We start from the raw sequence: 16471 nt of genomic DNA on the forward strand, positions 1-16471 counted from the left end.
TGAGAATGGCTAAGAACAAAAACTCAGGTGACAGCAAATGCTGGTGAGGATGTGGAGAAAGAGGAACACTCCTCCATTGTTGGTGGGATTGCAGACTAGTACAACCATTCTGGAAATCAGTCTGGAGGTTCCTCAGAAAATTGGACATTGAACTACCTGAGGACCCAGCTATACCTCTCTTGGGCTTTTACCCAAACGATGCCCCAACATATAACAAAGACACATGCTCCTCTATGTTCATAGCAGCCTTATTTATAATAGCCAGAAGCTGGAAAGAACCCAGATGCCCTTCAACAGAAGAATGGATACAGAAAATGTGGTACATCTACACAATGGAATATTACTCAGCTATCAAAAACAATGACTTTATGAAATTCATAGGCAAATGCATGGAACTGGAAAATATCCTGAGTGAGGTAACCCAATCACAGAAAAACACACATGGTATGCACTCATTGATAAGTGGCTATTAGTCCAAATGCTTAAGTTACCCTAGATGCATAGAACAGGTGAAACTCAAGAAGGATTACCAAAATGCGAATGCTTCACTCCTTCTTTAAAAGGGGAACAAGAATACCCTTGGGAGGGAATAGGGGGGCAAAGTTTAGAACAAAGGCTGAAGGAACGCCCATTCAGAGCCTGCCCCACATGTGACCCATACATATACAGCCACCAAACTAGATAAGATGAATGAAGCAAATAAGTGCAGGCTGACAGGAACTGGATGTAGATCTCTCCTTAGAGACACAGCCAGAATACAGCAAATACATAGGCGAAAGCCAGCAGCAAACCACTGAACTGAGAACGGGACCCTCGTTGAAGAAATCAGAGAAAGGACTGAAAGAGCTTGAAGGGGTTCGAGACCCCATATGAACAACAATGCCAACCAACCAGAGCTTCCAGGGATTAAGCCACTACCCAAAGACTATACATGGACTGACCCTGGACTCTGACCTCATAAGTAGCAATGAATATCCTAGTAAGAGCACCAGTGGAAGGGGAAGCCCTTGGTCCTGCCAAGACTGAACCCCCAGTGAATGTGATTGTTGTGTGGTGGGCGGTAATGGGGGGAGGATGGGGAGGGGAACACCCATATAGAAGGGGAGGGGGATGTTGGCCCGGAAACCGGGAAAGGGAATAACAATCGAAATGTAAAGAAGAAACACCCAAGTTAATAAAGATGGGAAAAAAATGACTTTTAACAACATCCTGCTATATTCACAGATCAGTCTCTTGCTTAGCCATCATCCTCCCACAGTAGATGAGAACAAATACCAACTCACAACTGGACAATCCGAAATATCTTTACACATTCAGTCCTAAATGGGATGTCTCCATCAAATCTCTCACCTCAAGGCGCAGAGAACACTACAGAAGAGGAAACAAAAATATTTTAGGAATCAGAAGCAATGGAGGACACCAAGGAAACAAGAGTTTCTAACCAGAGTAGGACAGATGTATATTTAAACTCATGAAGACTATGGCACATGCACAGGGCTTAGATAGGTCTGTGCCAGATGGAATCCAAGTTTTGAGAGGGAAAGTAGATACAAGCTCTCATCCCTAACCCAGAAGCCATATTCAATTGATGATCACTGACAAAGGAATAATTAGTTTTCTCCAACAGAGTCTCACTTGGTACATGTGATAGTTTCTATATGCTTGCCCCATGGAATGGAACTATTTGAAGGTGTGGCCCTGTTGGAGTAGGTGTGTCACTGTATGGTCATGGGCTTTAAGACCCTCATTTAGCTGCCTGGAAGCCAGTATTCTGCTAGCAGCCTTCAGATGAAGATGTAGAATTCTCAGCTCCTCCTGTACCCTGTGAGTCTGGATGCTGCCATGCTCCCACCTTGATGATAATAGACTGAACCTCTGAACCCTTAAGGCAGCCCCTCTTACGTGTTGTCCTTATAAGAGTTGCCTTGGCCATGGTATTTGTTCACAGCAGTAAAACCCTAACACAGTATACAAAGCACACTTAAGGCAGGCCCCATATCCTATAAAAGATGGACAACACAAGACAAGCTCTACGGTACGTTAGGAGATTTTTAGCCTCACAATAATTTGTCAGTATTTTCATTACTTATTTATTCATATTTTAACCTTACAGATATTTTGCTTATATATTATACTTTTTTTATTTTGTTTTGGTGAGTTTTCTGTGTGAATGTGTGAATGTGTGAAACACATTTGCATGTGTTTCTTGTGCTTTTTCTTTGCCCTCTTTTTTCCTGTTTACTTTGTCCCTTTCTGATTTGTCTATTTTTATTTTTCTCATGTTATTGTTATTGTTATTATTATTATTATTATTATTATTATTATTATTTAGATGCCTGTTTGTATTCTAGAGAGAGAGAGTTGGTGTATTTGAGTGCATAGGGATGTTGACACAATCTGGGAATTGGAAGAGGGGAACGATAATCAGAATGTTCTATGAGAGAAAACCATCAATTTCCAATAAAATAAAATGGAGAAAAAGAAAAATGGAATTCCAAAGAAGGAAAATAAACCAAAGAAACAAAACACTAAGTTTTCAAGATGTCCATTTTCCTCATAAATTCCTGAGGACACGTGTACCGGTGGCAGCAGGGCACTTGCTATGCCTCCTAAAATGGATACTGTAAACTTTTGAATGGCTAAGCACAGCATATTAAAAACGAAAATATTTAGTACTTAGATATAATGCAGGGGAGGCTGAAGCAGGAGGTTTGCTGAGAGTCCAATGTTAGTCTAGGTTACAGAGTGAGACTATCTCAAAAAAAAAAGGAAATACAGGGGAAAAGGAGGAAGGGGATTAGCGTCTTTTTGCTAAGGTAATTTTTTTTTTAGTATTATGGAATGTTTTTTGTTTCTTAGTAAAACCGCAGAGAGATGCAGGTTCATTCACAAGTACTGTGGGGAAGCTGTCAGCAGCAGATAGCTTGGGGAGTGTGATGACAGTGTAGGAGAATGTAAATCAAAGCTTCATAAACGTCTACCCACACTGGAGAGAAAACAAGACACACAGAAAGACACCTATTGAATCACAAAGGTTTCAAAAGCTGAAGAACTAAAATGGGGCACGAGAAGGCTGTTTAAAATCCGTTTAAAATGCTCTCCGTGCAAGGTGAGCATTGTGCCCTGTTGGTTTGCTGATTCACCGCTGCCCACTCCCAGGGCAAACTTGAAAACTGCAGGTCTCTATAGTTCTATACTTCTCCAAGTATTAAGTTGCAAACTCTCAGACCCTCAAAGAGATCAAATCTGCCCATGTCAGAAGCCTTTGGAAGAACACAGAACTGGTGCTGAGTTATCTGAGGCAGGGAGAGTGCCTCTCAGCTCCCTGAGGGTTAATTCTGCCAATGAGAACAAACAGGTCTGGTGAGCCACACTGCAGACTTTTCCACCTGAGGGCCACTGCACCATCCACTTCAACTGTGGAAAAGAGTCAAGACAAACGTTCACTTCAATTGCTCAAATTATGTATGCCACTTTAATGTGCCAATGGCTATCAGTTACATTTCTTCATATGATACCTTGACATTTATCTATTATCCAATAACTTAAAACACTTGAAAGCTTAAAATTCAAAAGTTCTCAATGTGTTATTATTTAGCATTTAAATTCTATTTTAGTGGCTTTCTTCTTACATGGGCTATTTCTTTTTTCTTCTTTAATTTATTTTTTAAATTGGATATTTTATTTATTTACATTTCAAACGCCATCCCCTTTTCCAGTTTCCCCCTCCAGAAACCCCTATCCCATCATCCCTCCCTCTGCTTCTATGAGGATGCTTCCCCCACCCACCCATCTACTTCTGCCTCCCAGCCCTGACATTCTTGGTCAAGCCTTTCCCGGACCAAGGGCCTTTCCCCATGGATGGCCCACAAGGCCATCCTCTGCAACATATGTATCTGGAGCCATGGATCCCCCCACCATGTGTTGTGTTTGGTTGGTGGTTTAGTCCCTGGGAGCTCTGGAGTTCTGGTTGGTTGATATTGTTTTAAGCACTACTGCTGTGAACTTTGCCTGCCAGAGTGGATCCAATGCCGTGTGGCTCCCGGTTTTCTCCCAACTTCTGATTTTGACTCTCTACCACAGGAATTATTATGGAGAAAAAATCGGTATCTATTTTGTATTTCTCGGGTATTACACAGAAATGCTGTTGTTTGCGGCTCTGGTTGGCTTAGCCTGCTTCATCTACGGCTTGTTATCAATGGAAAGTAACCAAACTAGGTGAGCACAAGAGACTCGCTCTCACAGAGACTGCCTTTGTGTCAGCTTTTGCACCCTCCTTATTTTCTCCCCATTTTACCTCAAAATGTATCCTGTGGCAGCAGGTAGCACTCTCCTTGCCGGGGACTTTATGGAAACTGCCCTTTTATTGTTTTGGTTTTAACATCATTTGTTCTTTTATTGCTTGAAAAATTCGTACATGGTTTGACAAAATCCACCCCTATCTCTTTAGTTCCTTCTGGCTATTTTGCCATATTTCTTCCCTATTTCCTGTGTTCATTTTGAAACGCATGAATTCAGTTGGTGCTGACCTCATGTGCATGCATGTAGGACCATGTACTGAAGCATGTGGCCTCTCAGGGACCACATCCCCAAAGAAAACTGACTCTTCATTCCCCAGTACTGGTTGTTAATAACTCTTCAACTAAGGGTAGGACCTCATGGTCCCTCATCCCCGATCCAGCCTGGGATGTTATCTGGCTTGATCTTGCTCAGGTCTTCTACAAAAGGCTAGAACTCCATTTCCTAGAAAACGTCTTAAGTCACTATAGAAACATTTTCTTCATTCCCGTGTTTGTTGTGAATCGAAGTTTATTAAGCAGTCTGGGTAGAGTTGGTTAGATTTTTTTTCACTTTAAACTACATCGCTTTCTATCTGGCTTCTCTGGGTAGCATTGAAATCTGTGACCCTAACATTGGCGGTCAGATGATCATGTGCCCACTCTGTGATGAAGTGTGTGACTACTGGAGACTTAACACCACGTGTTTGCATTCAAAGGTAAGTATGCAATGTGGGAGGGGATGAAGAGCGGAACCTCCTCCCTGTGGGGATGTGTTTTATATTAAGTGTGTTTTATGGTGGTGTTATTAAGTATATTTTTATGGTGGTGTTATTAAGTGTGTTTTTATGGTGGTGTTGCTTTTACAGTTCTCCCATCTGTTTGATAATGAGTCGACTGTGTTCTTTGCGATCTTCATGGGGATCTGGGGTGAGTACAAGGTCTCCAAAAGAGTTTCCATTGTATTACGTGACCTTTCATGAACTTATCCCATTGTGTCTAATCTGTTGTATAAATTGGGAAATTGGTGGTTTGTTTTCATTTTAGGACTAGAAACAGCTCTAGAATAAATTTTTGCTCTTTTCACGACAAGATCTCATAAAGTACAGACTGGCCTTGAATTCTCTGTGTGGCTAAAAGTGACCTCAAACTTCTGATCCTCCTGCCTCTGCCACCTAAATTATAGGATTACGGCTGTCTGCCATCACACCAAGATTATGTGGCTTTAGGGATAGAACCCAGGGACTAGTGCACACTAGGCCAGCACTCTATACATTGAGCTATGTCCACAGCTCCTGAAACAAATGTCTTCTTTTTTTTTTTTTTTTTTTTTTTTTTTTTTTTTTTTTTTTTTGCAATCAGCAAGAGGGTTTATTGTCTGAATACACAGGTACCTGCGGGCGTCTCAGTCAGGTCAGAAGGACTGGCGCGCCCAGCAAGACCGGGGACGGGTTTTTACAGGGTTCTGGGGAGCAGAAGCAGGCATACAGAAGCAGATGCATGGTTACCAGGACTTGATTGGTGGATTCAAATGAGGCGTGGATGCATGGTTATGCAGCAGAAGAGTACGTGCAGGCTGGGGCGTCCGGAATGTCAGGGGCTAGGGGCTTATCCCTTCCTGCCAGATGGCCTATGAGTCAGCACTGATAACTCGAGCTGGTTCCTGCATTCCTTTTTCCTTATCTTTATGGTCTGTTAGTCTTAACGGTGGGGCAGGCCCCAGAGGGCCTGGGCGTGCCTGGGCTCGCCCGGGCCTGTTTTAGCTCTGAGTCTGTGAATCTTAAGACTTACTTTTTACTTTTATAGTTGTGGACCTTAAGCTCGTATAATTTTCCTTTTAAGGGGGGGGTCTTTCATTCCCCCATTTTCTTTTAACATTGAGTAAAATCTTTTACTCAACTTGATTAGGGAATCTCTGTTTCCTGTTGTTTCAACCTTTTGTATTGCTGGGTTAATACAAGAGTCTGGATAACAGAGAGCCTATCTTTCATAAACTGTACCAACCTATTTAAGATGCAGGGGCCAAAAAGGAGGATTAGAAGAAGAATGATTAGGGGTCCCATCAAGGTGGACAGCAGGGTAGCGAACCAAGGGGATCGATTAAACCACCCCTCGAACCACCCTTGTTGGGAATCAAACAACTTTTGTCTCTGGGCTAAGCGTTCTCAGAGCTTATCTATATTATCTCTTACTATTCCTGTCTGATCTGCATAGAAACAACATTCTTCTTTCAGTGTAGCACACAGACTCCTTCTTTAAGGAATATCAGGTCTAATCTTCTCCTATTTTGAAGGACTACCTCGGAGAGGGAGGTTAGGTATTCTTGGAGGTCAGCTAAAAAGTCTTTTTCACTCTTTTTATATCTGAGTCAATGGCAGTTCTGAATTCTCTATAAGCCTTGCATTGCAGGGCAACAGCAGATGTCCTTGTGCTGCCCTTGCACAAGATAGCCTTAAATAATTCTCAACTCTCTTTTGTGTCTTACTAAGTTTTTAGCATCAGGATTCCAATCTGGACACTATCTAAACCTACACAGCAAGATCATGACTAGCTTTTAGAACTTCTAAACTTATACAGATTGTGATCCCTGAGGCACAGTTCCAAGAAGTGTTAGGAGTACTAACATATGTAATGTTACATCATTTGCAATAGAAATCAAGCCTATCCCCTCACCTATCCCGATGGTGAAAAGCTCTCAGGGAGAACTTTCCCTCGGGATGGAGACCCTCCAACTCCAAAGACCAGACCGAGACACCACAGGATGCAATCAGCAAGAGGATTTGGTTTATTGTCGGGATACACAGGCACAGGCACCTGCGGGCGCTTCAGTCACTCGGGGGACTGGCGCGCCCCACGGAACCAAGGATGGGCTTTTATAGGATTTTGGGGAGCAGAAGCAAGCATACAGAAGCAGATGCATGGTTACAGGGATATAATTGGTGGATTCTAATATGGCAAGGGTTTAGCCCGGGGGCAAGTTTCCTAGCTACCTTCCTGAAACATAACGGCTGACTCGGCCCCCCAAGGGTTCAGCCCGGGGGCAAGTTTCCTAGCTACCTTCTTGGAACATAACGACTGACTCGGCCCCCCACCAGGGTGTGGGACCTCTCCCGGGGCTTTTTTTTTCATTGTCAGGTGCTCAACCGAAGTCGTCCTGTTGCCAGGCCTTCAACCAAACACATCCTGCTTGGCAGCCGCTGTGTACTCAGTGTTCTAACCTTTCCCTGAACCAGTCATCTTAAGTACAGCCTTGCAAAATGGCGTTACTGCTGCTAAGCTGGGGTCTTTCATTCCCCCATTTTTTTTTTTTTGCTAACTTTGAGTGAAATCTTTCACTCGACTTGGTCAAGAAATTTCTGTCTGGTGGGGGCTTATTCCCCCCACTGACTCTAGGCCACAAAAGGGCTAGGAGGAGCCACGTAGGAGTTTTAACTTTAAGGGGTTTGGAGTGCTTGGAGTGCGCTGAACTCTCCATGTCTGGGGTGTAGTGTTGTGATTAGTCAATTCCTCAGACCGGACTGCCTTGACGTGTGGTGCGTGGATCTAAGCCGAGACTCCGTCTACCTTTAGGGCGGTCGGGGTAGTCAGGAGGACGGTGTAGGGTCCTTTCCACCGTGGCTCGAGATTCTTGGTCTGGTGTCTGCGCACCCACACGGTGTCTCCAATCTGGAACGGGTGTGGCACCACCGGATGCTCAAGCTTGTCCTGGTGAGCAGCGGCCAAAGGTCTCCAGACGTCTCTCTGTACAATCTGTAGGGCCTGTAAATGGGCCCTCAGAGAAGGGCTGTCAGCAAAATCAGCAATGTTTGAATCAAAGAAATGGACAAATGGAGGTGGTGTTCTATATATTATTTTAAAAGGAGTTAGACCAAGGGGGCCCGGGGTATTCCGGGCCCGATATAGAACTAGGGGAAGGAGGGCCACCTAATCCTTTGAGCCAGTTGCAAGCGTAAGTTTGGATAAAGTCTCCTTAATTGTTCTATTCATGTGTTCTACCTGACCTGAACTCTGGGGTCTATAGGCACAATGTAATTTCTAATCAATCCCCAACAATTTGGCCACCAACTGACTTACTTGGGAGACGAAAGCGGGCCCGTTGTCCGACCCCAACGCTTGAGGCATGTCATACCTGGGAAAGATTTCCTCGAGGAGCTTCTTGGTGACCATTTTTGTAGTCTCGTGCTTCGTGGAGAAGGCTTTGACCCATCCTGAGAAGGTGTCTACAAACACTAGGAGATACTTGTATCCATATATACCTGGTTTAATTTCAGTAAAATCAATTTCCCAATGGATGTCGGGACGGTGTCCCCTAGGACGAACTCCTTGTCCAATCATGGTCCTTCCCAGGTTAACCTGAGCGCACGCTTTGCAACTCTCAGTCACCTTTTGTATCGCTTTGTCTCGATTCAAAAAAACACAGATTTATCTCTTCCCGATCTAGTAAGGTTTTCATCTTCTTAAACCCCAAATGGGTTAATTTGTGTAAAAAGGAGATCAATTCAAAAGTCCTTTGTAGACCCACTGTTTTAGTTGAGGGTGGTAGATGGCCCCCATTTTTTCTAGGAGCTCTATGTCCTCATGGGCATAAACCCAACTGGTTTGTCCCACTGGTGGGGGCGTGGGTTGGTCTGGGCTATTTAAGGGCAAGATTTGTTTGCTCATGGCCGCTTCTCTCGCCGTGGCATCGGCCAGCCGGTTTCTTCGTGCCTCTGGGTTGTGCCCTTTCTGGTGTCCTGGACAATGTATAATACTCAGTCTTTTGGGCAAGAATAGGGCTTCTAAGAGGGCCAGAATTTTAGCCTTATTTTTAATATCTTTATCTTTAGATGTGAGCAGCCCCCGCCTCCAGTAGATCTCCCCGTGGATGTGTGCCGTGGCAAAGGCATAACGGCTGTCTGTATATACATTTAGCCTCTTACCTTTTGCCATCTTGAGCGCCTGAGTCAAGGCGATGAGTTCAGCCCGTTGTGCGGAGGTACCAGCAGGCAGGGCTTTCGCCCAAATCACTTTGTCCTCCGTAGTGACTGCAGCTCCACATACACAGTCTGCAGATATGCATACACATGGCCTCACCCAGCCATTTCAGCCCATGCAAGCCATTTTGGAGAGCAAATTTCTCATGAGCAAGGGATAGGGGCAGTCAGGGATGACCATGAACTAGTGAGTTACCCGGCCCACGCCAAGGTCCACTGTTCTTCGGGCAGTCCATAAGTATTGTTTGTTGCCAGTAGCCCCCTGTACCCAAGGTCTTTCGCTGGACATTAGTCCATTTGGACATAGGAGCACAGAGTGTTAGGCCCCCCGCATTCACACAACAACTGAGCAGGCTTTCCTTCTATCTTTGTGCATAGCCAGCACTCTAGGACCAAGAGGCTTGCCTTCGGAGCCACTGGAGAGGCCCCTCTTGTTCTTCCTGGGACAGTCCTTGACCCAGGGTCCTTTTTCTTTGCATTAGGCACACTGACCTTTAGCCAGGAATTCTCTTCTGTTGCCAGGTACTGTCTTCCTAGGTTCCCTAATTACTGTGGCCAGTATATGTTCCTCTCTTGTCTTTTATCTCTCTTTAGCTCTCTAACTTCCTCTTTTTTTTTTGTCTCTTTGTTCAACCTTACTTTCTCAGTAACTTATACTAACTCTCAGCAACTTAGCTTAACCCTTCAAATTTCTGTAACTTTCTCTTCATATCTTTTCCTTATCTTAGCCAGATTGGTGGGGCGTTTTCCAGCCCCTCAGAGACCCACCCTTGGAGCCTGGTGGCAGACCTGGAGCACTCCCTACCTTCAGGCGTATTGAAGTCAACAGTCAGGAGTGAGGGCCTTCCACCCATGTCTGGAACATTCTTTCTGGCCTCTAGCAGGATTCTGCCTTTCCTCAGTGGTAAAGAAGATCTGTAACAGTTACTAACAAGCATCTCAAATGGGATGGTGGGAAAACAAGAGAATCTTGAGAATAGAGGTCCACTGAAGAGGGCAAATAGCATTTAGTCACACAGCTAAACCAGGAGGCCTTTCTTGGACAAAAAGGCCATTGTCCAAATAAGCACAAGCTTTGTCTATGAAACAGAAAGGCGAGCAGAGAGGCAGCCAATCTGTTATCGACTCTCTCTAGAGTTAGATTTTCCCTCAAGGAGTATCTCTCTTCAGTGTCGGCTTGGTGGCTTTGCCTCTCAAGAGAACCAGCCTCCAAATGACACTAGGCTTCTAGTAACAACTAATAACAAAAGGATGGAGAGATGGTTAGAACCTGGGTGCTAGATACCAAGTGGCTGACAAAAGAATTGTAATGGGTTCACCTGGGACTTTCAGGACCTCAGTAGCAGCCCTTTACCAAACTGTCTCACTTTTAAAGGCCCATGGAAAAGAAGACATTAATCCTGACCTTGGCCACAGCCAAAGCCTGAATTCTAAATTTTGACTGGCAAAACAAAGTTTTTCACAGTTTGTTGTAGATTTTTTTAAACTATTTTAGGGGCTTTTCTGCCCCCCTCCCCCAACCTGGGGCATCTCTCCTTGGGGAGGAGGCTCAAGAGGGAGAGACAAAACTCCCTGGCAGTAAACAATTTCTCTCAAGCAAATTATTTTCAACTTTTAACTTAAGCACCAAGATGACCAAATAAAACTCTTTGACGAACAAAGCAGTTTCATGATTTCAAACACAGTCGTCAGTCCAAGATTTTAAACACAGTAGTCAGTCCAAATTCAAACACAGTCATCAGTCCAAATTCAAACACGAAGCAAAAGCCAAAAAGACACTCGACAATATCACAGAAAACAAACCAGAGAAACAAGACCAAGACAAAGCATCTTATAACCAATTTCCACAGATGCCTGGTACCTTCAGTACCTGGCCCAAACTGCAGCTTAACCTTAGCTGCTTCTGGGATACCAAACACAGAAACAGAACACAAACAACAGACATCAACATGTCCAGAAAACCACAGTCAAGTCACAAAGAAGACAAACAATTCCAACAGTCAAACAAGTAACAGACAGACTCACCACGCGGCTTCGGTACCAAACTGAAACCAAAAATTCAGATGGAGTCACCAAGGGTCTTGGATCCTCTACTCCAATAAAATTCAGACGGAGTCATCGAGGGTCCGGATCCCTCCGAAAACAGACGGAGGCGCCACGGATCCGGATCTCCCTCTCCTCCAACCACCCTTGGAACGTCTTCCAGGGCTTCGGGGGAGAAGTCCAAGCTCGTCAGCTCCTTCTCTGGCCAGCCCAGATAGTCCCCAGATATGAGCCTATTGATCGATCATTCACAGGACAAGACACGACAGACAAGACAAATGTCGGCCAGCTTACCTCCCTGTGGGTGGTCGGTGATCTCTGGGCGGAGGATCTCCGAATCCCGGACGAGCCCCCAAATGAAAGACCCTCAGAGAGAATCTTCCTTCGGGAAGGAGATCCCCAAGCCCAATGACCAGGCCGAGACCACCGGATGCAATCAGCAAGAGGGTTTATTGTCTGGATACACAGGTACCTGCGGGCATCTCAGTCAGCTCAGAAGAATTGGCGCCACAAATATCTTCTTATATTTATACAGCAATCTTCTAAGAGTAATTCTTAGCATATGAATTCACAGACAAAATATATGCGTACAACTTAAAAACTTTGCTATATATGCATATGACTTGCATAAAACTGAGCTTTTATACACATTCTGATTTTATTTTTCAACACTAGAGATGCCAGAAGATTGGCAGGGTCTTTGGTCATATAAAGTTTGATGAATAGGATATCATCTCATTCTGGTTTTAATGTGTACTCTCTTCATCTTGGTGTTTTATATTCACTAATCATTGGACTTCCTTTGCCACTGGGAGCATTTTTCATGCTGTAACTCTTTGCTAGCATTTGTGTATCAAGTAAAGGAATCCTTCCTCCATGTATTGCAGATATTTCTAAACTCGTCATTTACATTTGATCTTTTTTCAGGTCAGGAAAACCTTTATTACATAACCAGGTCATAAGCATTTTTTCTAACTTTCTTAAGATATGTGTTTCTGTAACTCACCTAAGATGTATTGCCACACATGGTTTATGCTAGAAATGCAGTGGTGTCATTTTACTCAGTCTTGTGATTTGTCAGCTTCTCCAGTGTCCACTGTAGGGCAGACAGTGTTCTACATGCAGAGGTTGACATGTCTCCATGCACTGCCTTTATCCCAAAGCAGGTACCCTGACTCCAGCCAATGATCTACCTGACACTTGGAACAAGCATCTTCATGATTTCTAGAAACAGCTCTGGGATAAATTTTGTGCTCAATGCTGTCCTCCCCCAGCCCATTCTCTTTCTCTTTCTCTCTTTTTTGTTTTCTCTTTCTTTCTATTTCTCTTCCTTTCCCCTCCTCCTCCTCCCTCTCTCTGTCTCTGCCTATGTCTGTCTCTCTGTCTCTGTCCCTCTTGTCTCTTTGTCTCTCTCTGTCTTTCTGTCTCTCCCTGTCACTGTCTCCATATCTATCTCTGTCTCTCTCTCTGTCTCTCTCTCTCTCTCTTTCTGACACACACACACACACACACACACACACACACACACACACACACACATACACACAAAGGATTGAGCCTAGCTCCTTAGGCATACTGGGCAGGATTCTATAATTTCACTTCAACTCTGAACCTTTTTTTTTTTTTTTTTTGCTTTTTTATAATGAGTCAGGAATGTTCCAGGCTGGTCTTGAACTCAGTCTAACCAGAGCAGGCCTTTGAACTTGTTTTCTGTTTCAGTCCCTGATCAGCTGAGAGGACAAGCCTGCACCGTCCACCATGGTGTCCAGCAGTTCTCTTTATTGTACTTAAATCTCATTTAAGTTCAGTCTAAAATGCTCAAGCAAAGGGTCTCTATAAATTACAGAAATTCCTTTCCAATGACATTCAAATCTTGAGATCCCTGTGGATTTATGTAATCTCAAGAAACCCATAGAAATCACAACTGTTGTTTGGGTGTTAGGATGGATATTTTCCATTTTCATGTAATATACTTTGCCTAACTGTTTTTCAATTATGTGACTTCTATTGTCCCCACCAATGTTATCTGACTTTCTTTTTTTTTTTTTTTCATAAATGGCACCTTTGACATGAGAGGGTTATAACCATTCGGAGCCTAAGAGTCACCAAATACTGTTTCTAAAATATATACCAATTGTTAGTGCTTAGCTAATGTCAACATGAAATACTATAACTCAATGATGGGGTAGATGATCTGGAAATTTATAGCTTTAACTATTAAGGAATTAACTTGGATTTTCTTAATGAATAATTTCTGTGTTACTACTTAGTGACCCAGCAGTAATTTCTGTGTTACTACTTAGTGACCCAGCAGTAGTCACTGATGAACACAGCATCAAAAACGAATGCTCTTTCCAACTGACAGCACGTGAACTGCTTTGCAAACCAAGTGATTAACAATAGAAGTCAAAGTCCCTGTTTTAAGATTTATTTTTATTATTTTCAATTCTGTGCGCATATGTGCATATAGGCACACGTGTGTGCATGGCATTGTGTGCCCAATAAAGTAAGAAGTGGCCCTGGAGCTGGAGTTAATGGATGTTGCCAACCCTCAGATGTAGATGTTGGGGACTGAACTTACTAGAACAGCAGGCCCTCTAAACTTCAAGCCACTCCTCCAGCCACTAGGGTTGCTGTCTTGCTATTTTTGTTTGCACATCTATTGATGCCTTTACCTGATGCTCTCCTTCCCTGAAGTCACACTGTTTCTGGAGTTTTGGAAACAGCGTCAGGCCAGGCTTGAGTATGAGTGGGATCTGGTGGACTTTGAAGAAGAACAGCAGCAACTCCAGTTGCGGCCTGAATTTGAAGCTATGTGTAAACACAAGAAGATGAATCCTGTGACACAGGTATGGTAGATACAGAGCAGGAATTTACCCTAACTAACCCTCTGAGGTCGGCTGCCCTAGAGTAGTGTTCCATCAGCATACACATGAATTCATAACATTCCTATGTTTTCCATATATATGAAAGTATTGGAAACAGTGACAAATAGAAAACTATAGTTAAACATGGGTGGATCTGCTACCCAACACTGCATCTTCATTTTATAGACAGTGTTTTGTCACATGTACCATCTACATACCATCCTGTCACTAGATTACTTTTAAAGCAATCCAGTATATCAGAACACCGAATAGGTGGTTTTACAGCTAGATGAGAAAGTAGAAGCTAATATGAATGGAAATGAGATAGTGTGTTAAGCTTAAACAGTACTTGTATTAAGATAGGGATTTAAGAGTGAAGATCTTATTTAATCAAATTTTCTTTGCATGGGATTTTTACATTGATTGCTATGGAAATGAGACTTCTTTGGAGCTGAGAAAATTCTAGTTTTCAAATCTTGAACCATCAAACTGGCTATGTATTCTTGACTGAGGCTTCACACTTCACTGTTCCTGTATGAGGGTAGAAAATCCTTTATCTTCAAAAGCCAGAATGTTTGCTACATAGGCTAGAAGTCACTAACTTCTATGAGAAGGATCGTGTACACCACCTCAGAGTCCATGTCCTTTGTACACTCCTCTCCCTTCTTGAGGGCACCATTGCAGTATAACTCCCCAAAATTCTTTCACATGTTAGGAATTAGCCAAATATCTCTTAAATTTTATTGAAATATCATAAAAATGTCCGGCATGTATAAGGCCTAGTTAATCTAGGCATTGTGTGAGTTACTATTTGTCATTGCTGCTGTGATAAAACACCATTGCCAAATGCAACCTGTAAAGAGTTTAGTTTTAGGTGACAAAGGGAAAATCCGTAAGGTCAGGAAACATACAGCAGCTAAATCAGGAAGTCTAGAGATCATATTCATCCATATACAGGAAGCAGAGAGAGAGAGAGAGAGAGGAAGAGAGAGAGAGAGAGAGAGAGAGAGAGAGAGAGAGAACAGGAAATAAGACTAGCCTATAGATACTCAAAAGACTCTCAAACTGATGTACTCCCTCCAGCAAGGCTACACCTCCTTAAGGTTCCATACAGTGCCATCAGTTGGAGACTAAGGGTTCAAATGCATGTGCACATTAGCCACATTTCTTTCTCAAATCAGAACAGGTTTTAGAAAAAGACGTTGGATAGAATAATAACACAAAGTGTTTGTTTGTTCCTATTTCCTAGTATAAAAAGACAACAGAGGCAGGCCTCTTAGTTTTACCCAAAATCAACAGAATAAAAGATTGAACTTGGTGTTTCAATATGGGTAAGAATTGTGTAAAGATTCTCCCTGGTCCATTTCATTTAGCCTTAATGGAATTGAAATAAAGAAGCAGAAAATTTTCATTTCTGGAGGTAGATTTTAGTGTTTAAGGACAACCAGAACTCTCAGATGTTGGTCTACGTTGATGGTACATGTGTGTGGGTATGTAGTTCTTGGTCCAACCCAAATATTCATAAATGTGGAATCTTGTTTTTTATAGAATTTCATGGTTTTCATGTCTCCTGACATCTTTCCTGTACTGTATTTATTTACTTCATAAATAAAAGTGTTATGTTTGATTATGGCTCAGAATATTAGTTGATCCAATTATTATCTTATATATTAATACCTGTGATGACTGAGGTAGAAGAGTCTAACCTGTTGTTTGGGGCAATAAAAACAGGGACTTCATATTCTATAAAGCAAATAGGGAACATTCCAGATGGAAATAAATTGAGTCCTGTTGTATCTCAGTGGCTAGATTTGGGCCTTCTCTCTTCTCTGTCAGGCCCTTGAGGTTGCTGCGACCCAGGGCTTAGGAGACAGGATACCTAAATCATCTCTCTTACTTTAGATGGAATGTCACTTTAGGTCTGATGGCCTTCTATAGTGGAAGGTGCCACTTCCCATGGGCTATGTGACAAGAGAGCCATCTATGTGGGTTCTACCTTCAGTGTAATCCTTGCTATTCCTACTGTCATTTGGAGACGCAACTGTGAGGACCACATGTTACTTTGTTATTTTTCTAACATTACAGGAGATGGAGCCACATATGCCTCTGTGCCATCGCATCCCCTGGTACTTTGTGTCAGGGACCACAGTGACCTTTGGGGTAAGCAGCATTTTGGAGTCCTTTATCATTTCTATAAACATAGTCATTTATGGACCACAGTTATCTCCACAGCTCTCTGTGCATCAGTTCTCAGATCATTCCTACAATGTTCCATTCTTCCTACATTGCCTATCCCTCTCATACAATGCAT

The 16471-nt window shown here is 43.0% G+C and overlaps 1 protein-coding gene and 1 long non-coding RNA gene across 6 annotated transcripts in view; one reads left to right on the top strand and one right to left on the bottom strand.

The window, feature by feature from the left end:
• Ano5 (anoctamin 5) overlaps window positions 1–16471 on the top strand; it is a 101095-nt gene that overhangs the window by 60772 nt on the left and 23852 nt on the right. For all 5 annotated transcript variants that reach the window (XR_010060061.1, XM_017590139.3, XM_006229266.5 and 2 more), the window contains 5 exons: window positions 4084–4218; window positions 4891–4996; window positions 5147–5207; window positions 13991–14142; window positions 16246–16320. Coding sequence is in view for 4 of the 5 variants with exons in the window: in XM_017590139.3 (XP_017445628.1) it covers window positions 4084–4218; window positions 4891–4996; window positions 5147–5207; window positions 13991–14142; window positions 16246–16320 (529 nt within the window). In the remaining variant the exon portion in view is untranslated. The remainder of the gene's footprint in view (window positions 1–4083; window positions 4219–4890; window positions 4997–5146; window positions 5208–13990; window positions 14143–16245; window positions 16321–16471) is intronic.
• LOC134483191 (uncharacterized) lies at window positions 6830–13993 on the bottom strand. Its single transcript, XR_010060068.1, has 2 exons — window positions 7335–13993; window positions 6830–7267 (listed from the first exon to the last, which is right to left on the bottom strand). It is a non-coding gene; the product is annotated as an uncharacterized LOC134483191 (long non-coding RNA).

Source organism: Rattus norvegicus, chromosome 1 (genome assembly GCF_036323735.1).
Source record: "Rattus norvegicus strain BN/NHsdMcwi chromosome 1, GRCr8, whole genome shotgun sequence".
Lineage (NCBI taxonomy): Eukaryota > Metazoa > Chordata > Mammalia > Rodentia > Muridae > Rattus > Rattus norvegicus.